This window comes from Oncorhynchus kisutch, linkage group LG15, assembly GCF_002021735.2.
Source record: "Oncorhynchus kisutch isolate 150728-3 linkage group LG15, Okis_V2, whole genome shotgun sequence".
Taxonomy (NCBI): Eukaryota; Metazoa; Chordata; class Actinopteri; order Salmoniformes; family Salmonidae; genus Oncorhynchus; species Oncorhynchus kisutch.
In genome coordinates this window covers 56,954,759-56,981,643 of record NC_034188.2, presented here as the reverse complement: position 1 = coordinate 56,981,643, position 26,885 = coordinate 56,954,759, and the positions used below count along the sequence as shown (strand labels likewise).

The 26,885-nt window shown below is 43.2% G+C and overlaps 2 protein-coding genes across 4 annotated transcripts; one reads left to right on the top strand and one right to left on the bottom strand.

The window, feature by feature from the left end:
* Window positions 1-813: 813 nt before the first annotated feature.
* On the bottom strand, window positions 814-21,887 carry LOC109904793 (cilia- and flagella-associated protein 251-like). Of its 3 annotated transcripts, none has more exons than XM_031790605.1 (11): window positions 21,652-21,887; window positions 20,878-21,000; window positions 20,623-20,670; window positions 20,290-20,398; window positions 20,089-20,134; window positions 19,667-19,981; window positions 5,314-5,354; window positions 5,004-5,079; window positions 4,586-4,645; window positions 3,162-4,165; window positions 814-2,924 (listed from the first exon to the last, which is right to left on the bottom strand). In XM_031790605.1, exons 6-11 carry the CDS (start codon window positions 19,749-19,751, stop codon window positions 2,853-2,855), a joined length of 1,338 nt encoding a protein of 445 aa, XP_031646465.1. In that variant the 5' UTR covers window positions 19,752-19,981; window positions 20,089-20,134; window positions 20,290-20,398; window positions 20,623-20,670; window positions 20,878-21,000; window positions 21,652-21,887; the 3' UTR covers window positions 814-2,852. The 3 variants fall into 3 exon arrangements, with proteins under 3 accessions (XP_031646465.1, XP_031646464.1, XP_031646466.1); XM_031790604.1 differs by having other exon boundaries at window positions 19,667-19,776; XM_031790606.1 differs by lacking the exons at window positions 19,667-19,981; window positions 20,089-20,134; window positions 20,290-20,398; ... (1 more) ...; window positions 20,878-21,000; window positions 21,652-21,887 and adding an exon at window positions 13,631-14,020.
* A 91-nt stretch (window positions 21,888-21,978) lies between these two features.
* LOC109905538 (kelch-like protein 12) lies at window positions 21,979-26,431 on the top strand. Its single transcript, XM_020502966.2, has 5 exons — window positions 21,979-22,578; window positions 22,839-22,992; window positions 23,097-23,175; window positions 23,371-23,598; window positions 23,775-26,431. The coding sequence occupies exons 2-5, from the start codon at window positions 22,839-22,841 to the stop codon at window positions 25,249-25,251; spliced, it is 1,938 nt and encodes a 645-aa protein (XP_020358555.1). The 5' UTR covers window positions 21,979-22,578; the 3' UTR covers window positions 25,252-26,431.
* Window positions 26,432-26,885: the final 454 nt, after the last annotated feature.

The window sequence follows — 26,885 nt, the reverse complement described above, 5'->3', positions numbered from 1 at the left end:
AGACTGCTGTAAATCTGTCTGTTGGTCTGATGAGTCCAAATTTGAGATTTTTGGTTCCAACGCTGTCTTTGTGAGACGCAGAGTAGGTGAACGGATTATCTCCGCATGTGTGGTTCCCGCCGTGAAGCATGGAGGAGGAGGTGTGATGGTGCTTTGCTGGTGACACTGTCAGTGATTTATTTAGAATTCAAGGCACACTTAACCGGCATGACTACCACACCATTCTGCAGCGATACACCACCACATCTGGTTTTCACTTAGTGGGACTATAATTAGTTTTTCAACAGGACAATAACCCAGCACACACCTCCAGGCTGTGTAAGGGCTATTTGACCAAGAAGGAGAGTGATGGAGTGCTGCACCAGATGACCTGGCCTCCACAATCATTCAACCTTAACCCATTTGAGATGGTTTGGGATGAGTGAAGGAAAAGCAGCCAAGTGCTCAGCATATGTGAGAACTCCTTCAAGACTGTTGGAAAAGCATTCCAGGTGAAGCTGGTTGAGAGAATGCCAAGAGTGTGCAAAGCTGTCATCAAGGCAAAGGGTGGCTACTTTGAAGAATCTAAAATATAACACTTTTTTGGTTACTACATGATTCCATATGTGTTATTTCATAGTTTTGATGTTTTCACTATTATTATACAATGTAGAAAATAGTAAGAATAAAGAAAAACCCTTGAATGAGTAGGTGTGTCTAAACTTTTGACTGGCACTGTAGGTGTCAGAATTTTGTATGAATAGATAAAAGACTGTGATCAGTCAATGAAGACAACCAACCACTACTCTTATAGAAGTAACAATGATTGAAAAATATCATACACTGTGATTTTATTGATTGACATTTAGCATTTAAGACACAGCAGGCACAGATGCAGGACTCTGATTGGGCCAGTACAATTACAAATGTTGACCTCCACTAATTGGTCCTTTACATCCCACAACCCTTTTCTGATGAAATACATTTGGTAAATATACTTCTAAATGTTGAAATGGTATACATTCTTGAGTAAATCTCACAACATGTAGTGAGTAGCCTGTTTGATTCCTTACATGGTGTTGATGTGTTTTATATTAGTTTTATATGCGTCCCAACAGTTACCAGTGTTACATAATTAAGCAATAAGGCCCGAGGGGGTGTGGTATATGGCCATTATACAACGGCTAAGGGCTGTTCTTATGCACGACGCAACCCAAAGTGCCTGGATACAGCCCGTAGTATATTGGCCATACACCACAACCCTCCAAGGTGCCTTATTGCTATTATAAACTGGTTACCAACGTAATTTGAGCAGTAAAAATAAACGTTTTGTCATACCTGTGGCATACGATCTGATATACCACGGCTGTCAGCCAATCAGCATTCAGGGCCCGAACCACCCAGTTTATAATTGTAAATCAATGTTCGATAAAAAAGTAGTGTTTACATTTAAAAGTCAATTCATGATGCATTTTAATTACATAATAAAGTACATTTACAGAGAATCATCATCATATATTTAGCTTTAATATGTACATTTTTATAACTTTATTGGTTTGAATAAGTTGTCTTAATATTCCTCTTCTTCTTCTTGTATTGCAGTTATTGTTATTCCTCCACATGTTATTAACCATGCAACTTATATTGATGTAACATGTGGGGGCACTGTTTCCTAATATTTCTTATTCAAACATGGCTGCGTAACAGTGGAGATCCCAAACTATGAAAAAGGATGACGGTGAACATCAATATCTTGCCAACTTAAAAAAAAGTTTTAGAACTGTCATTGTTTATTAGAACCACATACCAGAGATGTCTTAGTGATGTCACTCCCCTCGCTAGACTTCCTTGGCTGGTTAAGATAGGAGTGCAAAGTTAGGAGAAGAGCTGGGGTGCCACCCTGGCCATAGAAATATAATTACTAGAACGGACATTTCCATTCATTCTATTTCTATGACTCTTGACCACCTTGGTGACCCGAACTGCAACATTTTTTAAAATAAACTTCAGGAACAATCATGCTCTTCTTATTATAGAACATTATGTTATGACACACTGTACATCAATACTAAAGAGGTTTCCGTGGTCACACGCCATCTCTTCCTCACGTCCTCATCTCCTTCTCAAAACCCATTGGATGAGAAAGACAGACGCTCTCCTCTCTGACCTTCTCCTCCAATGGGTTTTGAGAAGGAGGTGAGGAGAGAATACACGAGAAGTATGCAATGGAGATTGTCCCTGAGTGTCACCCCAGTTCTTAATTAACAGTCTGATATTAACAGTGCATTAGCCAGATAGCACAATCCTCACATTTTGTTCATATACACATGGAAATCAATCACAGAAATCAATATGTCAATATTATAAATAACAGTGTAAGTTAATTGTAATAACAGTAATAACAGTGTAATAACAGTGTAAGTTAATTGCTTACATTAACAGTCTTAATGACCATAACAAATCTCACACATAGATTTTTAATTATTGCACAAAATATATACACGAGACATACCGTAAAGGAGATGTCTTCCCACTTAACGACCTTGTCTCATGAGATGTAGACTAACGAAAGCTTTACATGTGCAAGGTTGTACATCTTGCCTACTAAACAATCTTTGATAATGGCAGCACACAGAAAGACACATCTAAAGAGCTTGTAATCTTTGAATGCAGGGATGGGGAGAAGTGTACTTGTTTGTTTTTACTCAAATGCAACTACTGCAACTACATCCCATCAAAAGCATTATGATTATACTATGTTACTAAGTATGTTAGTTGTGTGTGTTTCTGTGTGTGATAGCATGAGAGAGAGTGCTGCACTGGGTCGTTATCTGTCTGTCTTGTGTTGTGTGTGTGTGTGTGTAATTTAGAACTTAACGACCCCTGTGAAGCTCCCGAAGCTCTGCAGCCACTTTTCGCAGCTCTGCCTCAATCTCCAGAAGCTCCTGTAGGCACACAGAACAGATCAGAAAGTGTGTTAGGTGCGCACGCGCACACACACACACACACACACACACACACACACACACACACACACACACACACACACACACACACACACACACACACACACACACACACACACACAAACACACAGAGAGAGAGACATAGTCAATTAGCAATTACAGTATCAGCTTTACAAGCTCAGCCGTGCTAAATCCTGTTGACTCTCGCCCACTTACTTCTCCTTCATCCTGCTCAACATCCTCCTTTTTATCCTCATCCTCCTCTTCCCAATCCTCATTGTTTTCAACCTCATCTGCCTCATCTGCTTCTTCATCATCGTCATCGTCCCTGTTCCTCTCCTTTTCAAACTGACGTGTCGACTCATCACTTGCTTTCTCCATCACTCTCTTCTGCGGAGGATCCTTAACCTCCTCACTCTCTCCCGCTTTCACCTTCTCCAATTCCTTGCGAATCTCTCCCTCCTTCTCGCGCTCATTGTCCACTTTCGCCTCATCCCCGGCAGTTTCTCTCTTCTCCTCCTCTTTTCTCTCCTCCTCCTCCTGCACACGTTTCATCTTTTTGAGGAGCTCCGCTAGTTCCTCCTGTTTTTCCTCCCTCTCTTTCTCCTTCTCCACGTTCTTCTTGCTGTCCTGTTCCTCCAGCAGCTCCTTGAGCTCCCGTTCCACCTTCTCTTTCTCCACCAGCAGCTCCACCTCGTTGTTGTTCCTCTCCTTGCTGCGTTTCCTCTCTTCAATCTCAAGAATATCTAGCTGCTCTTTCTCTCCCTTTTTCTGCTCCTCCCCCTCATCCTTGTTCCTCTCCTCCTCTGCTTCTGACCCACTATGGAGCTCTTTCTCCTTCACCGACTCATACCTTTTCTTCTTCAGCTCCTTGAGCAGCTCCTCAAGCTCCCTGTCCTCTTTTTCCTCCTCTCCTATCTTCCTTAGCTCCTTTGAGAAGAGCTCCTCCAGCTCCTTCGCGTTCTCTTCCTCATCCCCCCTTTTCTCCTCCAGTCTGGGCTCTTCTCTCATCTCCTCATTCGTTCTGTCCTTCATCTCCACCTTCTCCTCCTCTACCCCTTCTGCCTTCATCTCTTTCTCTCTCAGTTCTTCTTTCTCAGTGTCCTTCTGGTCATCATTCTGCTCCTCCTCCTCCCTCCTCTCTCTGTCCCTCTCTCCCTCAGCCTGGTTCTCCTCATTTCGCTTTTTCTCCCTCCCATAGTCTCTCTCTCTTTCCCTCTCTGTAAGAATAAAATAAATTGAGGTGGTTAGTTGCTGTACAATTTAAAGCATATTACAGCAAGTTCAACAAAACATGTTTAGGAAGATTTTTTATCTTGATTTCCATGTATAATTACCTGACTCTGAAACCAACATAGCATAGCAAAGTTATTGCAACAATTAGACTGTTTGTGTTTAGACTATGTTATGATATCCCATATTACTGTGATGATGACACCATTGGCAGGGCTACTTCCAGAAATGGGCTGGTCCATTTGAAGCCCAATGGGCCTTTCTAATTTGGGGGTTTTGCGCCAAATTAAAATTCAAAGAAAAAAATTGACAGGTGTGTTCGAAATACTCAGACTAATTTCTGATCCCAGTCTGTCCCTGGGTACTTCAGTAGTAAAGTATTAGCTAATAACTGTAGTCAGACTTACCCTCCTGGGCCAGCTCCTGCAGCTCCCTCAGGAGACCCTGGTGCCTGTGGACAGCATCATCTGCACAACAGAACACAACACTCGTTGCTCAACACTGACCATGTCCATCTTATCAGACTAGACATAATCATACCTGTCCGCCTCAGTGACAGGTGTTGCCATGACTATTTGTAATGGAAGATTGATTAAATTGATTAAATATTGAACCACATTATAGCAATGTAGCAAGATGAAATAAAGGGTATTCCTCACGTACAGTAATCAGTGTCATGATTCCATTGCCATGATAAACTAAATCTCAATTTTGACACATTACAATTATAGTGAATATAGTTGAATAAGTGCACTGTGTGGTCTAGTGCATATGTGCAGCTGAAGGAGGTTATGTCAGATAAGAGAAATAGATAGGAGTTGTCACCAGTTTTCAGTTTGTCACAGCCAGGATGTGGCACACCGCCATTACTATTCAGGGAGTCCTGAATACAGTCAGCAACCTGAGGGCATGAGCGCGCACACACACACACACACACACACACACACACACACACACACACACACACACACACACACACACACACACACACACACACACACACACGCACACACACGCACACACAGAGACAATTATCAGTTACCGTGTCAATATCAATTACACACAATATGTTAGCAGTGTTATAATACACTCAAAATAAACATCATAGAGATAACACAAACGCTTTGTCTCTGACCTTTCCAACCTGTAGAGAGGAGGATAGAGGCAGGCATCCCACTAGAGAGAGAGAGAGAGAGAGAGTGAGAGTAGAGAGAAAGTAGAGAGGGAGATACAAATGTAGTCTTTCCAAATAATTGTATATTGTGTCTGCTGAATTTTAGTTTTTTTTTCTCTTGCTTTGTTTGCTCTTTTACACATTGTGTCTATCTCTGATAACATATGTAGACTTAGAAATAAGGTTCATGAGGCCTCCCAAGAGGCGCAGCGGTCTAAGGCACTGCATCGCAGTGCTTGAGGCGTCACTGCAGATCCAGGTTCAATTCTGTGTCTCAGCTAGCCGCGACTGAGAAACCCATGAGGCGGCGCACAATTGGACCAGCGTTGTCTGGGTTAGGGGAGGGTTTGGCCGGCAGGGATGTCCTTGTCTCATCGCGCTCTAGCGACTCCTGTGGCGGGCCGTGCGCATGCCCACTGACACGGTCGCCAGTTGTACGGTGTTTCCTCCGACACATTGGTGTGGCTGGCTTCCGTGTTAAGTGAGCAGTGTGTCAAGAAGCAGTGCGGCTTGGCAGGGTTGTGTTTCGGGGGACGCATGGCTCTCAACCTTCGCCTCTCCCGTGTCAATACGGGAGTTGCAGCGATAGGACAAGACTATAACTACCAGTTGGGGAGAAAATGGGGTAAAAAGATCCAAAAAATGTATCATTAAAAATAAATAAGTTTCATGAAATCAATAACTTGCTAACATCAGATAACATCATACATTAGCCATTTCTGAGACTCAATAAAATAATTCCTTTGATGAAACAGCAGTAGCAAGATAAAGATATAACATCTATAGAAGAGACAGGAATGCTTATGGGGGAGGTGTTGCTGTATATATATATTCAGATCCATATCCCTGCAATGCTTAGAGAATATCTCATGTCAAATGTTATTTAAGTGTTGTGGTTACAGGTTCACCTTCATCTAAAGCTTATTATTTTGGGGTGTTGCTATAGGCCACCATGTGCTAACAGTCAGTATCTAAATAATGTGTGTGAAATGCTTGATAGTGTATGTGATGTAAACAGAGAGGTCTACTTTCTTGGGGACCTGAATATTGACTGGTTTTCATTAATCTGTCCTCTCAAGAGGAAGCTTCTCACTGTAACCAGTGCGCGTAATCTGGTTCAGGTTATTAATCAACCTACCAGGGTGTTTACAAACACTACATGAACAAGATCATCCACATGTATCGATCACATTTTTACTAATACTGTAGAACTTTGTTCTAAAGCTGTATCTGTACCCATTGGATGCAATGATCACAGTATAGTGGCTATATCCAGGAAAGCCAAAGTTCCAAAAGCTGGGCCTAAAATATTGTTTATGAGATCACACAAATTATTTTGCTGTGACTCTTATGTGGATGATGTTAAACATATTTGTTGGTCTGATGTGATAAATAAGGAGCATCCAGGTGATGCACTTGATGAATTTATGAAATTGCTCCTTCCAATTACTGATGAACCTGTTAAGAAACTGACTGTTAGAACTGTTAAGGCTCCATGGATTGACGAGGAATTGAAAAACTGTATGGTTGAAAGAGTTGGGGCAAAAGGAGTGGCTAATAAGTCTGGCTTCACATCCATCTGGCTGAAACCATTTGATGTTGCCAATTATAATATTTGAATGATTAGTTAATTGGCAAAGTGGGCCAACTTATGCAGGAAATGCTTACAGCGAACTGTGAGCCATCGTATTCATTCATAAAAATACAAATAATGAAATAAAATCATTGCAAGTTTGTATTTTGTCAATGTGGGAGAGGATTTTGTATTTTGGGAGAGGATTTTGTATTTTGTCAATGTGGGAGAGGATTTTGTATTTTGTCAATGTGGGAGAGGAGGAAAAATTATTGTTATGATTCAATAATGACAACCCTCCTGGCATTGAACACTTATATAGATGGAAAGCTACTAAAGATGGTAGCTGACTCTATAGCCGCTCCTATCTGTCATATCTTTAATCTGAGCCTTGAGGAAAGTGTTTGTCCTCAGGCCTGGAGGGATGCCAAATTCATTCCATTACCCAAGAGTGGTAAAGCGGCCTTTACTGGTTCAAACACTAGACCTATCAGCTTGCTGCCCGGCCTGGTCTCTTAGACTAGACGTAACATAGTAAACGTAAATCTGGGACACTCAGATTAGTATAATATGTGACATAAAACGTTACATAAAACAGATAATTACTTAAGTAGGGTGGTTGGTTTTGAGTTCAAATCTCATCATCTACAACTTTAGCAATTTAGCTAATTAGCAAATACTCTACTACTTTTTAGCTACTTTGCAACTACTTAGCATTTTAGCTAACCCTTCCCCTAATCTTAACCCTTTTAGCTAACACTTTTCCTAACCCTTACCCTTTAACCTAACTCTTAAACTTAAACTTAACCCTAACCTGAACCCTAACCTAGCAAACATTAGCCAGCTAGATAACGTTAGCCACCTAGCTAGAATTCGTAACATATCATATGTTTTGCAAAGTCATAACATATTGTAAGTTTTGATCATTCATAACATATTGTACGTTTTGCGAAATCATAACATATAATACAAATTGTAATTCATAACATATCATACGAAATGGGAGATGGACATACACAAATGAATACATAGCATACGATTGTAACTTATCAAACTAAATGGAGTGTCACTGATTTACATACAGAATAATATGAAATGCTCTGAGACCAGGTTATGCTGCCAGCTCTTAGCAAACTGTTGGAAGAAATTGTGTTTGGCCAAAAAGAATGCTATTTCTCTGTAAAGAAATTAACAACAGACTTTCAGAATTCTTAGAAAGGGCACCAAACATGTACTGCACTAACACAAATGACTGATGATTGGTTGAAAGAAACTGATAATACCAAGCTTGTGGGAGGCGTAATGTTAGATTTCAGTGAAGCCTTTGAGTATGTGGACACCTTCTCGCCGAACAGCTCATTACAAAATCATGGGCATTAATATGGAGTTGGTACCCCCTTTGTTGCTATAACTGACTCCACTCTTCTGGGAAGGCTTTCCACTAGATGTTGGAACATTGCTGCGAGCACTTGCTTCCATTCAGCCACAATTAGACCTGGCTCGCAGTCGGTGTTCCAATTCATCCCAAAGTTGTTCGATGGCGTTGAGATCAGGGCTCTGTGCAGGCCAACCAAGTTATTCCACACCGATCTCGACAAAGCATTTCTGTATGGACCTTGCTTTGTACACAGGGGCATTGTCATGCTGAAACAGGAAAGGGCTTTCCCAAAACTGTTGCCACAAAGTTGGAATTGCAGAATCGTCTAGAATGTCATTGTATGCTGTAGTGTTAAGATTTCCCTTCACTGGAACTAAGGGGCCTAGCTTGAACCATGAAATATTCCATTATTCCTCCTCCACCAAACTCTATGCATTGGGGCACTTTGGAACTCAGTAGTGAGTGTTGCAATCGAGGACAGACAATTTTTACGGGCTGCGCTCTTCAGCACTCTGTAGTCCCATTCTGTGAGCTTGTGTGGCTTACCACTTCACGCCTGAGCCATTGTGGCTCCTAGAAATTCCCACTTCACAATAACAGCACTTACAGGTGACCGGGGTAGCTCTAGCAGGGCATAAATCTGACTAATTTAATTGTTGGAAAGGTGGCATCCTATGACGGCGCCAGATCGAACATCACTGACCTCTTCAGTAAGGCCATTCTACTGAAAATATCTGTCTATGGAGATTGCATGGCTGTGGGCTCGATTTTAAACACCTGTCAGCAACAGGCGTGGCTGAAATAGCCGAATCCACTAATTTGAAGGGGTGTCCACATACTTTTGTATATATAGTGTATTATTGACGATAATCTGTTGTTGAAAAAATGTATGTGTTATGGCTTTTCCACCTCTGCCATACTGTGGATTCAGAGCTATCTATATAATAGAACTCAAAGGGTTTTCTTTAATGGACACTTCTCCAATGTCAAACATGTAAAGTGTGGTGTACTGCAGGGCAGCACTGTAGGCCCTCAACTCTTTTCTATTTTGACCAATGACCTGCCACTGGTATTTAAAAAAGCATGTGTGTCCATGTAGGCTGATGATTCAACCATATACATGTCAGCAACCACAGCTAATGAAGTCACTGAAACCACTAACAGAGGCTTGAAGTCAGATTTGGAATGGGTGGCCAGCAGGGGTAAAAGTAAGGCGGTACGGACCGGTACGGTAGTGGGGGTATGCCTACTGGTAAAACGTGAGCCTATCACAATTAATACAACATGCCCCCCAAAAAGATAGGCTATTACACCATTATTTAACATTACTACATGTCAGCCGCATGAGAAACTTTGTGAATTGACTGGAAACCGGGTGGCATTCGCTCCAAATTGTGTTGGGGTTTAAGGAGAACACACATTTTTCAAGGCGGAGATGAGTGGCCGAGACCGAGATGCATGTGGACAACAGTGGATGCATCAATTCAGGCTACAAGTGTAGGCCTAAGGACAATCACAGAATTTCATTACACTATATATAGGTGTTTTGTAACAGTCTCTTTCCATTCATCAAATTGCAGGTGCACAGTGCACTGTTGGGGTTTGGATTCTGAATGTGCGTGGGTAGCCTACAGGAGTGCCTTTGTTAAGTGATGGGTGTGCCTTTGTTAAATATCATGACTGGTCGATTTTATGCCACATTAAAATGCATAGGCAATGCGTCCATAAGGCTAGGGGAAGCTTCCCCTAAAGTAAATTGAATTAGATAGCCAAAATTATATATCCTTATCAGCAATGCAGAATTAAATCAAAATCATTCAAAATAGGCTACTACACCAGAAAACATAATTTGGCCAAAGAGGATCATTCGCTTCTTTAAAAGACAGCTGTGGATTGTTTTAAATCACATAGCCCACAGTCCGAAGGTCCTGCAATATGGGCAGTGCGCCCTGCAAATATCAAATAGATGATTGTTGAGTTGCGACTATCAGTGAAAAGCAGAGAGGCCCAGCCAGGCATATCGCAATATTGAAAAATATAATCACGGAAAACCTGTTTGGAAAGCAAATGGCTACCGCTGTAAAGAGATGAGAATGAATAGACTCCAATCTGTGTTTTAGTTTTGTTTGTTTTTAGAGAAGAATTTCCTCCTCCAGGTTAGATGAACGTTATATTGTATTTGTGTCTCCCCTTTTTGGAGGGCGATTATATGGATCAGACAACATCGTTTTCATTGATCTGTTTGTCAGTGTCAGCAGAGTAGGCTGCCCTGTAATTTTTGTAGTATAAAAAAAATGCATGCGCGCACGTGGGTGTCCCGTACCGTAAGAAATTGTAATCTTCTCTGACCCCTGGTGGCCCGTAATAAATTGGTCCTGAACATCTCTCAAACAAAGAGCATTGTATTTTGTACAAATCATTCCCTAAATTCTAGACGTCACGACTTCCGCCGAAGTCGGTCCCTCCCCTTGTTCGGGCGGTGTTCGGCGGTCGACTTCACCGACCTTCTAGCCATCGCTGATCCATTTTCATTTTCCATTGGTTTTGTCTGGTCTTCCTTCACACCTGGTTCCAATCCCATCAATTACATGTTGTGTATATAACCCTCTGTTTCCCCTCATGTCATTGTAGGAGATTGTTTGATTGTATGTTATGTGCAAGTTATGTTCTGGTGTGTGACGGGTTTTGTACCCACTTTTATTATTTTGTATATTTTGGTTTTCAGAGTTTTGTGAGCACTTATTAAACGACTCCGTTTATACCAAGTTCGTTCTCCTGCCCCTGACTTCCCTCCCACCAACACACACCCATTACAAGACCTCAGCTGAATCTGGTAATAAATGGTGTGGCTTTTGAACAAGTTGAGGAGACTACATCACTTGGCATTACCTTAGATTGTAAATGATCATGGTAAAAACATATAGTTTAAATGGTTGTAAAGATGAGGAGAGATCTGTCCATAATAAAGAAATGTGCTGCTTTTTTGACACCACACTCACAAAGCAAGTCCTGCAGGCTCTAGTTTTATCTTATCTTGATTATTGTCCAGTCATATGGTCGAGTGCTGCAAAGAAAAACCTAGTTAAGCTGGTCCAGAACAGAGCGGCACTTCTTGATCTTCATTGTAATCAGAGGGCTAATATTAATACTATGCATGCCAGTCTCGCTTGTCTAAGAGTTGAGGAAAGACCGACTGCATCACTTCTTGTTTTTTTTATAAGAAACATTCATCTGTTGGAAATTCCAAATAGTTTGCATAGTCAACTTACACACAGCACTGACACACACACTTACTCCACCAGACATGCCACCAGGGGTCTTTTCACTGTCCCCAGGTCCAAAACAAATTCAAGAAAACAGTTATCTATGCATAGTCACTTTACCCATACCTACATGTACATATTACCTCAACTAACCTGTACACCCGCACATTGACTTGGTACCGATACCCATTGTATATAGCCTCATTATAGTTATTTTATTGTCTCTTATTTTTTTATTTTAGTTTATTGAGTAAATAATTTTTCTTAACTGCATTGTTGGTTAAGGGCTTGTAAGTAAGCATTTCACGGTAAGGTCTACCTGTTGTATTCGGCGCATGTGACAAAAAAAAACATTTGATTTGATTAGATTTGTATTATACAGAGCCATGAGTGCATGGAGCTCCCTTCCATCTCATATAGCGCAAATGGACAGCAAACCTGCTTTCAACAAACAATTAAAGCAACACCTCCCGGCACAACGCCTCTCCCCCATGTGACCTACTTGTTGTGTGTATGTACTGACATGTACGTGTAACTAATAGATGCACACACACACTACATGCTCATGTTTTTAAATGTATGTAAAAAGTATAAGTCTGTGATGTCTTTTTCGTTAAGTGTCGGACCCCAGTATGATTAACTGTCGCCATTGGCGTCTGCTAATGGGAATCCTAATAAATCAAATAAAAAACACACACATAGTGAGGTGATTGAACACTGCCAGGAAATAAAAGGAAAGTAATTGAATTGTTCGGCCTAAAAGTAGCAGGGTCTATTTTTAAGGCCAAGACAGTCACATGCCAAGCAGCTAACAGGACAGGATCTTATAATCCTCCCTCAACAAGGAAGTGGAAATGTCCATGTTATTAGTTAACAGCCTCACATGGCATCCAATGAATTTTACACAAGTGCTAAACGACTCTGAGTCATATCCCCTGACATATCTCATTAAGGTTATTGAGAATGGAGGTCAATGGTAGGCCTTAATTCAAAGGTACGTGCGAACAACAGGGGCTGCAGGTTGCGTGGGAGAGAGCGCGTGTTATGCTTCCTCCTAAACTGGGACACAGGTCCTATAAAGCTGCAATCCCATGGTGATTGGCTTGGCAGACCTCCCTTCACCCTCTTTATTCACAAGGCAATTGGCAAGGAGACTGGGGTCTGTCTGTATGTTCACATGCACATTGGTGATTGTAACGCCTCTAAACATTTCACTATACACAGACCATTACCCTTAAGCTCAGTTATATTTTTATACAACACTGTTATATAATACATGTACAGAGCCCCCCCCCCCCCCCCCCCCTCCTCCTTCTCACAACATTACATCTTTACTCCCAAAACACTCCCTGAAAGGCCCCGACACCGATGCAAAACTGGTCACATCAAACTATGGTGATGGGGTCAATGTTTGTATATTCAAACAGTACATGGTTGTAACACCGCGCGCATTATTAATAGGTTTAACAGTTACAGGAGCGTACGTGCCCTGCTTTCATCGCGTCTTGCACGACAACATAATTTAATTTGAGGTTGGCTGATGTAGAAATACCCTTAATTTATTATGTAATTCTTACATAAGGCTATTTCCAATATACATGTATTCAATAACAATCAATATGTAGTCACAATGCCCGGGGAAAATGTATAGCTAACGGACAGATTTTGTGACGGACTGGATAAGGTGCGCTCTAAACAAATGATGTAACAAGTCTATTTTGATCCTAAATCTTAAAAGCTAAGATATATTCTACCAATTGACCTTTTTGTACTTTTCTCCTCTTGGTTTAATTGTCGCACAATCCATTATCCCCTCCGTTTTATTGATAAGCTATATTATAAAAAAATGGAAACATCCTCTAAATAACATAAACATTCCGCTTAACTGCAATCAATAGCCCACAATCACACGTTCTGGCTAATGTCCCAAGCAAAGCTATAACTAAAAAGGCTGTTGGAACAGGCAGGCTATGGATTCGGCTAACGTAAGCGTTATCTAACACTGGATACGCTCATACATTGATTGATCAGCAGCCTCACAAATGAAACCCTGATTTTCCTTACCTCCACTTAAGGTCCAAAACAACGCCGTGAAAATAAAAACTCCCATAGGCTCTGAATATAAAGGCCTTAAAGAGAAGGAAATAACCTTGAAAGAATAATACCGCGACCTTATTCTCAAGTCGAGGGAGCAAGGACCCGCTAAAGAGCTGATAGGCGCGTAGGCTTGGCTCAAAGGGCCAGGTAAATGCAGGAGGACAGGTCGGGAGAGTGATGCCCCGTCAACGCTTAACAACTAACGCGGTGATAACGAGAGGCTTGCTCGCTCCAAGCTGAGTTGACCACATCTGACCGGAGGTAACGCCAACTCCCTGCTGTTCAATCTCATGCCTCAGCAGCAGGTTTGTATTAAAACACATAACCCGCTATGCTGTAGGCATGCATGCTTTATGTAAAGAGGGGGAACGGAGATTAAAAACATGTCATTTGACAAGTAGTGTACATTTCCATGATGTGTTATTATAGGAGTGTCTAGCACAATTAATTACACATTTAGAGTTGATGACAAGTAATGCCCAGTCTAATGGGCACAGCATTTTGTCCACATCTTTGCCGGTGTTTTCTGGCTATTGGAGGGGCACGTTATACATCTGGGCTTCATTACCAATTCTATTCTAATCCATTTCCCAGCATTAAGGATAGGAACACAGTCATTACAACTCTGTTTGGAGCCTCTTCACCCAGTAATCCCAGTGTGCTAGTAATTCGAGGCAGTGGGTGTGAAGGACCCTGTGATCTCACTCCTGAATGATTAGCCCCTGATAGAGCAATCTGTTCAGCCACAGGCTCAGCACTGCACCTATGTGGGGCATAAACAGGGGCCCAATGAATAAAACCACCACTGAAATACTTATTTGCCGTAATATGCTGTTTCTGAGTATATAATAAGAGTCTAGATTTGTTAGAGCGGAGTTGTGTTCTCTGAAGGTAGCCCACTGTGTGGTTGCAGATCTGGAATTCTTTAATGATCAACATGAGTGGTGAGAAAACATTATGACCTTTTAATTTAATGCTGTTTTAATCTTTTGCGGACCAAAACAGGACAGTTTATGATAGTGTCATCGTGACACACATTCACAAACAGTATGACGTTAATATATTTACATGGCAGAGGCAGAGCTACACAGAATAAGTCAACTTGTAGATGCAAAGGTTTCAGTACAGTTGATGTACAGTTGAAGTCGGAAGTTTACATACACTTAGGTTGGAGTTATTAAAACTCGTTTTTCAAACCACTCCACAAATGTCTTGTTAACAAACTATAGTTTTGGCAAGTTGGTTAGGACATCTACTTTGTACATGACACAAGTCATTTTTCCAACAATTGTTTACAAACAGATTATTTCACTTATCATTCACTATATCACAATTCCAGTGGGTCAGAAGTTTACATACACTAAGTTGACTGTGCCTTTAAACAGCTTGGAAAATTCCAGAAAATTATGTCATGGCTTTAGAAGCTTCTGATGAATGATGTCAATTAGCCTGAGTCAATTGGAGGTGTACCCGTGGATGTATTTCAAGGCCCACCTTCAAACTCAGTGCCTCTTTGCTTGACATCATGGGAAAATCAAAAGAAATCAGCCAAGACCTCAGAAAATAAAAAATTGTAGACCTACACAAGTTTGGTTCATCCTTGGGAGCAATTTCCAAATGCCTGAAGGTACCACGTTCATCTGTACAAACAATAGTACGCAAGTATAAACACCATGCAGCCGTCATACAGCTCAGGAAGGAGACGTGTTCTGTCTCCTAGAGATGAACGTACTTTGGTGCGAAAAGTGCAAATCAATTCCAAAACAACAGCAAAGGACCTTGTGAAGATGCTGGAGGAAACAGGTACAAAAGTATCTATATCCACAGTAAAACAGGTCCTATATCAACATAACCTGAAAGGCCGCTAAGCAAGGAAGAAGCCACTGCTCCAAAACCGCCATAAAAAAAGCCAGACAACAGTTTGCAGCTGCACATGTGGACAAAGATCGTACTTTTTAAAGAAATGTCCTCTGGTCTGATGAAACGAAAATAGAACTGTTTGGCCATAATGACCATTGTTATGTTTGGAGGAAAAAGGGGGAGGCTAGTGTTAGTGTTGCATCAATTGAATCTGGTATCAGGACAAGTAGAACACTAAGTTACGGATTTTATTCTATGTCTGCTTTTTTATTACAGTTTTTTCCAACTGCTTACACACAAAATCTTTTCATGTCACACGATTTTTGAAACCTCTCACTCAAAGTGCAAAACTGCACACCAAATATCCAAAACCATAAGCTATTTATCAGCCTTTGACTCAGTTGTCAATTGCATAAAACATTTTTTTCAAAACACTACGCACAATTCTCTACCTAAAACACAAAAATCTAACAGGAAATTACTTGCTTTCCTTTTCCAAACACAACCAATCAAAATGCTACACTTATTCACCAGGTCACACACACACTCCTCACATGTGCAAACACTAATAGCTTAACTGATCACTAACCAATCACTGCTTTACTGTAGTATAGGCCTATAAATAGGTCAATGGTCAGATTACCTGTTTTGAACAATGGATGCCAACAATGGACAGAGAGCAAGAGGAGTAGCAGGGACATGAAGAGGAAGAAGAGGACGAGGACAAAGAAGAGAAGGAAGGAGAGCCATCTCTGATCAGATTAGGGCAACACTTGTTGATCATGTGATCTGTACAGAATCATAAATTCTGTACAGAGTGGAAAGGCAAAGACATCATGGAGGACGAGGACGCTTGTTTACAGATGTACAAGAGACTGCAATTATAAATATGGTTTTGGCCAACAATGTAATTGAGATTTGAGAGATAAGAGAGCATATCTTGAATAATGACACCATATTTAACAACATCAATGCTGTCGGCCTGTCGACAATACAACGCATCCTCCAACGGCACCGAGTGACGATGAAACAACTTTACAAGGTGCCATTTGAGAGAAACTCTGACAGAGTCAAGAATATGCGACATGACTTTGTAGAGGTATGTATGCAACACTACTTCCAGTACTTCAGACATACCACATTTCCTCATCTGTATATCCTTTTGTCTTTTACAGAGAGTATTGGAGCTGGATGCCCATGTAATTCGCCATGAATTTATTTATGTGGATGAGGTTGGCTTCAACCTCACCAAAACCAGGCGCCGCGGAAGAAATGTAATAGGACAGAGGGCAATTACCAATGTCCCTGGACAGCGTGGGGGTAATATAACTGTGTGCTGCCATCCCTCAAAACGGGGTCCTCCATCACAATGCCACACTGGTCCGTACAATATGCTCACTTTTTTGGATGCAATTTACACAATGCTTGTCCCTGATCCAGATCAGGAGCCTGCTAGATTTGTGGTTTTATGGGCCAATATTAGTTTTCACCGGGCTGTTCTGGTCCAAAACTGGTTTGCCATCCATCCACAATTTTGTATAGTTTTGTACCTACCCCCATATTCACCTTTTCTAAATCCCATAGAGGAATTCTTCTCAGCCTGGCACTGGAAAGTGTATGATCGCCAACCCTATGCCCGCATGCCGCTTCTCCAGGCAATGGAGGACGCATGTGGGGACATAGAGGTTGCCTCTGTCCAAGGTTGGATACGCCATACTAGGAGATACTTCCCTCGATGTTTGGCAAGAGAAAACTTATCTTGTGATGTGGACGAAGTATTGTGGCCAGACCCAGGCCGGAGAAGAGATGAAGCGTAGCTTAGCACTGGTGACCCCCCCCCCCCCCCCGGGACCCCACACACACAATTGTGTTCTTTACTGTATTCTAAAGAATATACTTTTACATATGGTTTTGTTTTATGCTACTATACAGTAGTAGTACAACAGTAATGTTTGGCCTAATAAATATTTTCTGTTTCTACATTGCATTGGTGTTTACAGTGTACTTGTTACCCCTCTCAGCAGATTACTTTCACTGTAGAATATTGTCTTGAAATGTAGATATACGCCTATGAAAAACCAAAGAGCTTTAGATTTAGAACAACAGTGTTTACATGGTATATCCAAAAATGTACTATTATGAAAGCAGTGTTTGCCATTTGATGCAAATGCTTCATTCTGACATGTGTTTGTCATTTTGAATGCAGTGTTACATTTTGAAGGAGATGTGAGGCAATTTGCATTTTGTGTGTGCAGTGATTTGAAAAAAAGGAGACAGTTTTGAAAACGTGTGTAAGCAGTTTGGAAAAAAACTAAGTAAGCAATAAATGGTAAATGCAATTTTCGTATATACGGGTTCAATGTGTCACCACGCAGGGTTAACAGAGAACTAACTAGAAGTAAGTATACAGCTGTTCTTATACTGTGATAGGCCAACAGAGTTGGAACTACGTCTATCACAGTAGAGGCTGAGCGTGGTTTAGACTTGCTCAGCCTATCGTAGGCGCTCAGGCTGGTCCCCGCCTCTTGGAGTCCTCCCCCCATCGATGTATAGATTCTTACTGTTCTGGTATCACATTCTAGTTGCTGCAACTATTCTGTTCCTGTTATCTTGTCATTGTGTTACTCAGTATTTCTCCGTCAGTTAAACCTCGTGATGAGCCTCCCCTCCCTGTACCTATAGTTTTGCAACATACAGCAGTCACACCACGTTGCTCAGTTCTTGTCACACACACACACAAAGACAAAGCAGCTGTTGAGCTGTTATCTACAGTTTTGCAACACACAGCAGTCACACCATGTTGCTCAGTTCTTGACACACACACACACACACACACACACACACACAGACAAAGCAGCTGCTGTTCAAACAATCAATCTTACGTAATATGGTAGCGGGTTATAGAGCATAAACATAAATCCTCACACTAGCAAGCCGAAGAACACCATCCCAACCATGAAGCACGGGGGTGGCAGCATCATATTGTGGGTGTGCTTTGCTGCAGGAGGGACTGGTGCCCTTCACAAAATAGATGGCATCATGAGGAAAGAAAATCGTGGCTATATTGAAGCAACATCTCAAGACATCAGTCAGGAAGTTAAAGCTTGGTCGCAAATGGGTCTTCCAAATGGACAATGACCCTAAGCATTCTTCCGAAGTTGTGGCAAAAGAGTTTAAGGACAACAAAGTCAAGGTATTGGAGTGGCCATCACAAAGCCCTGACCTCAATCCTATAGAACATTTGTGGGCAGAACTGAAAAAGCGTGTGCGAGCAAGGAGGCCTACAAACCTGACTCAGTTACACCAGCTCTGTCAGGAGGAAATGGGCCAAAATTCACCCAACTTATTGTGGGAAGCTTGTGGAAGGCTACCTGAAACGTTTGACCCAAGTTAAACAATTTAAAGGCAATGCTACCAAATACTAAGAGTATGTCAACTTCTGACCCACTGGGAATGTGATGAAAGAAATAAAAGCTGAAATAAATTCATTCTCTCTGCTATTATTCTGACATTTCACATTCTTAAAATAAAGTGGTGATCCTAACTTACCTAAAACAGGCCATTTTTACTAGGATTAAATGTCAGGAACTGTGAAAAACTGAGTTTAAATGTATTTGGCTAAGGTGTATGTAAACTTCCGACTTCAACTGTAGATGGAAAGGCTTCAGTTGTTCTGTTGATGTAAGTGTGTTGGTGCATGATGTCATCTGGGCTTTGGGACAGGGCGGGGCATGCGATTGGGCTGGTTCGGTCCGATGTATTTCAAAAGGAGTGTACTTTGGCTTTTCAAAATACCCCAATCCCCGTGCAGGGCTGCGAGGCACACACACTATCCCCTTCTTGAAATTGGACATGAAAAATCTGCCGTTTCCAGCTACAACGGTAATTTACAACATTAACAATGTCTACACTGTATTTCTGATCAATTTGATGTCATTTTAAATCAAATAAAAAAATGCTTTTCTTTCAAAAACAAGGACATTTCTAAGTGACCCCAAACTTTTGAACGGTAGTGTATATGTAAATATATGGCTATGGTGTGTACAAATGTCAAAATACACTGTACAGTGCAACTCAAAGCATAAGCTATGCATCTATCCAGCAACATTGAGTGTATGCAGAGAGCCAGAGAGGAGCACTGACCTATAGTGGAGCTCCAGGGAGGAGATCTCCTTCTGCAGGGACAGGAACTCCTCCGGCATCTGAGAGCTCTCCTCCCCAGTCTCATCTGCAGTCACACCAAACATCTCCAACTGGACAGACACAAGCAGAGGATGAGGACACAAGGGTACTTTAACACCACGCATCAAATACGGTGGACGACTTGGTCCTTGGTTGATTCTAAAAGATTTGGCTTTGTTTCCCGTTAGCTTGTTGAAGTGATGTACTCTGTAAAGGCCCCAAGTCTCTCTGCCTGTGTCCGTCTCAGCCCTGTAACATGGGCTACTGCACACAGGCCTACAATGGAAAAATCGGACCATTCATCTCTAATAAAAACACATATACACTTGTATGTTACACTGGGTTGTCAGCAAATCAAACCTAATACACAGAAAGTGCCTCACATGACAGGAAGGTCCTTCCAGTTAACAGCATGGTCCATAAAATAACCTAGAAGAGAAAAGGAAACTTTGTTGATACAGCGACAACTGCACACTAGTATATCACTGCTAGTCATTCTGGTTTTTCCATGGCATGTCCATTCCCACCCACACAGGTGACCTTACCCCACAACCTCCCCATCGCAGCCTAACTCATGGCCTCACCTGCTACGCCCATCTCCCCCGTGCCAGCCAGGTTGAGGTCGGGGAAGCAGGTGGGGTCCAGAGAGTACACCTGAGACCTGTGGGCATGAGGCTGGATTTCACAACCCTCCTGTATGTATGAGTGAGGAAGATTGAGAGAGAGCCAGAGAAGGAAAGAGAAAAAGAAAGAGAGAACGTGTCAGTTTGGAGAAATGTTACTTGTGAAAACTGGCTCAAAACTAGGTACACACATCTCTGAATGCTTCACTCTCTTTTTCCAGTTTGAATATTGTTATGCATGCATGTCTGCCGTGCATACTGTAGTGTAAATGAAGGATAGAGTCAGATACTCACAAATACAGCCCCCTTCAGCATGTCTGGCACAACCATTGGTATAAACCCCTGAGAGAGAAGGAAAAAAACTGATTTGCTTTCAAAGTAGGGAGACATTTATTCATCACTGCTACAGTTGTTATGATGTATATAGTGCTGTTTCAATTTGTTGTTTTATTATGACCATTTTCATTATTTTATTTCACATAGTCCTGCATGTTGATATTCAAAAATGTCTCCCTATAGTTAAAGGTCTAGTAAGGTGTGTATTCTCACCACATTGGGGTGTGTGGTGTTGGGCAGCCTCAGGGCTCAGCCATAGTGTTCTCAGGGGTAAAGCTGGCTCAGCCGGTGGCGGATCTCCCGATCGTCCTTCGTAGCCTCCTTGAACTCAGGAATCTGAAGAAGATAATGGTTTACTTACTCCACAAGGGTATTCTTTCTATTCAGCCTTGATGTTAAGTGAAAATACCATAAGGTCACAGCAGGCAAGACAGAACATACAGTACATTAGCTAGGGCTTTCTTGTTATTCTGATCCTGTGAAGAGAAGGAAAATGCTGATCACAATAAGCCCACAAAATAATATCTCATCATAACATGAAAACAATGTTTCGAGGCACAGTTATTGGCATCATTGTCAATATATCAACTGACCACAAGAGCCCGAACTCTGTGACTTATCACTTTCTTCTGCTCCTCCAGCTGTGAGATTTCCTCAAGCACCACCTCAAGTTGCTGCCAAACACACACTTGCAACCCACACTTGCATCAGAAACACACCACTGACGGAGGCCTATAGAGACCAGGCAATGTGCTTGATACAAATGCAGTAGCCTACACTGCCACATCCAGGGAGGCTGTATTCATATGAATGTACTTCAAGGCAAATGACAGACAGAGCATATGAAAGCACAGAGGCAATCTCTCTTGCACATCAAAGACACTTCAATGACTTGATGGTCAAGAGAGCATGCAAAGCGCATGTAACTAGGCTGCATCTACAGTATTCAACATGGTGTGGTGAGATGGGATATACAGAAACGCTTACAATCTCCCTGGCATCTTCTCCCCGTAGATCCCCTTTCCGAGTCTCCACATTGGCAATGACTTTGTCACTTTCCTCGCGGACATGTTCGTACAGACTACTTCGCATCTCATGTGTGGAGCGGCTGGGGGTAAATACTTTCGTTCCATGCCTTGTAAAGCGTCTTGAAATCGGTTTTAAGACGTTCTATGTGCAAAGCCGGGTAACCATGCCAATGCAAGTCGCCATGTATCAATGCGGAAGTAGGTTGGTAAATAGAGGCGGAACTAAATGAGACAGCCAATGAAATGACGGGACCTGAAAATGAAATGAGCAAAATCTGTAACAAATGTATTGTTTAGAAAGTAGAAAACAAAATATCGCTTAAATTTGCTTTAGTTATCAAATAAGGCGCACGAACGAGTCCAAAACAAAACGTCACATCCGTGCACCGGTTCAAAGGCTAGCCAATGAGACTAGCTGAACTATTGCATTGCGGTAATGCAGTTGGGACAGGGGGAAAAGTGAATTGTGCGGCCGACAATAGTCAGGCAGGTCCTGGGACAATACAACCAGTTTTTCATATTTTTAACAACTGTAATGCGTTTGAGTTGTTTGTATTTCTTGCCATGATTTACTGATTCCCCGGATAAGACAGAAAGGGGTGCTTTGGCTGCATTCAGCAGTTGCTAACTAACGTTAGCTAGCCGCAGCTGGTTCTGAGAACCATGAGCCGTGCTGCACCCCACACTGGAGGCCGTACTCATTCAGACCAGGACAGGCGGATCGGAGGGTGGGACACACGGATGGCAACTGTCAGCTTCCCTTCTTGACTGACTACAGACAATCGGGCTTAAAGGTGAAGCTACTAACTGTCTGGCCCCTGGTGACATACACACAATCGGAGCCCAGGACAGGACCACCAAGTAGGGTAGTCTCCCTTTAATCAAGGTAAAGTCAACAACATTGTTGTCATTTTGTGTCACTATTCCTGAATGTACCCTGTTGATTTTCTCAATAAGAGAGAGGACTTGGGAATGTTGCCTTTGAGAGCTAATTACTCTTAAATAGATTACTAAGATCGAACTACATCAAATCATAATTATAACTGATCTTGTGTATCTGGCTCCTTGAGACAGAAATAATGTTTTTTGTTGTTAAAGATTCCTGATATTCCCATGTATATTATGTCAACGCTTGACTATCTTCAGATGAGTGCAGTCCGTGGAGGAACGATCACCTGGCGGCCACAGCCCTGGCAGGATGGGGACAGTGGGGGCGGGGAGCCCCTCTCGGACAGCGACTCCGAAGAAGAGGACTTTCCCGACGACAGCACCACTCCTTTAGGAGACTACGTCACACATGGTCCGGTGGAATGGGAACATCCAAATGAATGCATCACTCATGTGCTGCTTAAATCATATAAGTCTCTTTCTATCTCCTCACTCTTTACTTCTTCTCTCCGTCAGGGTTGAAGCAGCTACTGGATGCTCAGCAGCTGTGTGACGTCACTCTGTTAGTGGAGGGGAAGAGGTTTATGTGTCACAGGTAGGGTCAATGATCTTCTCTCAATTCTAGTGTACTATAGACATCCAGACAGTGCATGTTGCTACGCACAAAGGAATATGTGACACATACTCAGATGCCTGCTGCCGTTTCAGTACTCCAGTGTCCTGCAGTTCATTGTAGTTACACCCTATCTCACCCTTATGTGAATGACGTCGTACTTCTGCCTCTCTTCAGAGTCCTCTTGGCAGCCGTCAGCCCGTATTTCCGTGCCATGTTCACTAGCCCGTTGGTGGAGTCCCGTCTCACTGAGATCCGATTGGAGGAGGTGACGCCGTCAGTCATGGAGACTGTCATCCAGTTCGTCTACACTGGGGAGGCGGGACTCTGCTTGGACACGGCCGAAGACCTGTTTGTGGCGGCCAATCGGCTTCAAGTAATGCCCCTGCAGGACCTGTGCTCTAGGTAACTATATAGTCAGTGCTGCCTGACACCGATACGTTGTCTTTTCCCAGGTCCAGAATGCTGCTGATACTCTTAAGCCTGTGCAGTTCAGTAACTGACAGAATTTTGATAGCATTTTTAAGAGCCATATTTTATTGTCTGGTTTCCTATCCTCAAACATCTGTGTGTGTCCGTAGGTTCCTGTTTGAACACCTGTCTGTGGACAACTGCCTGGGCATGTACTCTCTGGCCCGCTCCCACCACGACCAGCTGCTCCTGAGGGCCTCTCTGAGGCTGGTGGCCCAGCACTTCCCCCGCGTGGCCCGCCAAAAGGACTTCCTCCTGTTGGACCCAGGCACCCTGGGCAGCCTGCTGGGATCTGACCGCCTGGGCGTAGACTCTGAGGCAGAGGTGTACGACGCGGCACGCCGCTGGGCCGAGCACCGGCCCCTGGACCGTTACAGCCACATGCCGGCCCTGCTCCACCACCTCCGCCCCGGCCTGCTGTCCCTGGAGGAGAGCCGGCGGCTGAGCCAGGAGCTGGGCTCTGCGGCAGCCGGGGAGGGCCTGGGAGGCCCACTGAGGCCCCGGGAAGGCATGTTCGAGAAGAAGATTGTGTGTGTGGACCTGAAGCCACGGGAGGACGAGTCGCTGAACGAGAGGGACTTCACTGTGGACTGCTTCGACCCACGTACAGGGAAATGGGAGAAGCTGGCTGCCCTGGGCTCTCTGCTGTGCCCAGGTTGCACGGCCATCGGGGGGCGGCTGTTCGTAGCGGGGGGCATCCTGCGGGGGGGCACAGTGTCCACGGAGGTCCATGAGTACGACTCTGTGTTGGATCGCTGGCAGGAGCGGTCGCCCATGGTGCAGCCCCGGGCCATGTTGGGTCTGCTGGGCTGTGGGGAGTCACTCTACGCCCTGGGGGGCTGCAACAGAGGAGCCATGCTGGACTCCTGTGAGATCCTGGACCTGGCCACTCTTCAGTGGGGCCCTGGGCCCCGTCTGCCCCTGCCGCTGCGCTCCTTTGCCTGTGCCGCCCTGCGCGGCCGCATTTACCTTCTGGGCGGCACCACGCTGGAGCAGAACCGGGCTGTGGTGCACGCTGGCGTGCTAATCTATCACACCCTGACTGACTCATGGACCCGTGTGGGACTGGACTCTGGCGCCACCTGCCTGGCAGGAGGGGTGGCGGTGCGGGGAGGGGTCTGTGCCATCGGAGGCTACATGAGGGACGCCACAAAGTTTATAGATGGAAACTACACCCATCTGGAACCTCTGGACGCAACGGGGCGGGTGCTGTTCTTCAGGGAGGGCCGGGGCTCAGGGGTGGAGCGGGAGGTGACGGGGGCGGTGGTGGCAGAGAGGAGCGGGGGGAGCGACCGAGCCCCTAGTCCGGTAGTTTTCCCAGGGCTGCCGAGGCGGATCGCTGCCGGGGGCGTGGCCAGGTGGAAACGCAGGATATACGTGCTGGGCGGGGAGAACGGCTCCCGTTTCTATGACAGTGTGTACTGTTGGAAGCCTGGCTGGCGCAGCTGGGTCCAGAGACGGGAGAAACTACCCGGAGACACGGGGGGAGTCAGCCAGTTCGGCTGTACCACCCTCAAGTTCCCCAAGAAACACATCCTGTCCCGACTGAGACTGGCTCGGGAGGACCGCAATCCTGATGATGACTAGCCACAGCAGGACTAATGAGCTGTGGCTAAGACCAGCATTCATGGGGTTTCAATAATGAAATGAAATGTTATTAATTTTTAACACTTGAGACAGTGGGGGGGGGGGGACTCGCGTCTGAATGTAACCACCGTATGCCACAAAAATGCTCAAGTCCTTCTCAAAAATGATTTGAATGCATTTAAATGGTTTGAAAATTGTTTGCCTGTTGAACACACATCCTCAGCCTTTGCCAATTTATAGGCCTATGCAGCCGTTAAATTCCTATGTTGTGAATGTTTGGCAGGGTTTACATTTGTTTATTGAAATTTGATGAGGTGTTTTCATTTTTTAATTTCTTTTCTATCCCAAACTTCCTGAAATTCACCAAAGGATCCCACTTTCGTGTAACTTTAGTCTTTCACTATCCAGTGATTCCAGGGCCCCATGTTCATTAGGCACCAAACAGAATAAAATGAGCTGAAACAGGGAAGGACTACCTACCTGGACTTGTCCAATGACCTATACATTCATTTTTGGTTTGCGTTGCAACATGTTTTGTATTTTTATTATTTTTTTCTCTCTAATAAACGTGACCTAGATTTTAGTCACTTGTTATTTTTGGTCAGTTTCTCTTCATCGCTATTCACCCTAACACTCCTCCAATCAGATCGTGTTATCATCAGACTGGATAGCGTGGTTTCGTAGTCACTATTGCACCCAAGTCTCCACGCTCAAACAACTGTGTAATCCATGCTAGAATTTTAAATATTAAGGTCTTAATACAATTCATTTCTGAAAATTCTTTTTTTTTGGGGTTCAGATTACAGACCACATAATTAGATTCAATTTCCAGATGTATGGGTTACTTACTTACCACAAGAGCAGGCAGATCCTGCAGAATACCTGACACCTTTTGGTTTTTAGACGGGCAAGTTTATTTTGGATTTTAGTTGAGCACGTCCCTTTGCTCCATAGAGCTGTGTGAAGAGTGCAAATGTGTTGGGGAGTGAACGTTGGATTATGGTATGTAACAACAATGTAACAACAAGGGATCCCCCCCCCCCCCCCCCCAATATCTCATACCCCTTCAGAAAAACATCACCTCACTCATGTAATCTGATTTATGTTTTTGAACTGAAAGACAAATTGATAATTTGATGACAGTTATTCTATCAAATGATTAAAGGACATATTTGTTTAAGATTTTTGGGATTATTCTCCTGTTTTACAATGTTCCTCTCTGGGCTACGACAACAGGTCCATCGGTCCGTTTGTCATTCTGTCATTTTGTGTATGTTACTAAAAAGAGAAGAAATCATTAACCCGAGTCACATTTAGAATGAACGGTCTCGTAGTCACTCATGCAGACATCTCGTAGTCTCGCTCAACACATTTACAGCAGGGTCTTTGTAGTTGTGTAGCCTTTGGTCAGAGACCAATATGACAGCGGATGTAGTCTTTGTTCTTGCTTTAGGCACATTTTGGGTCACGGTAAACCAAATGTTAACACCTGTAACAATTGAATTAAGTTACCAATATAATAATTTTCACATGGAAGAGAAAATCAATTTTGTTCGACATGTTTACGATAGAAGGTTGGACTGAACTAATGGAGCTTTTTTTTTTTTTACTAGAACTAAACCATGTGTATAAGT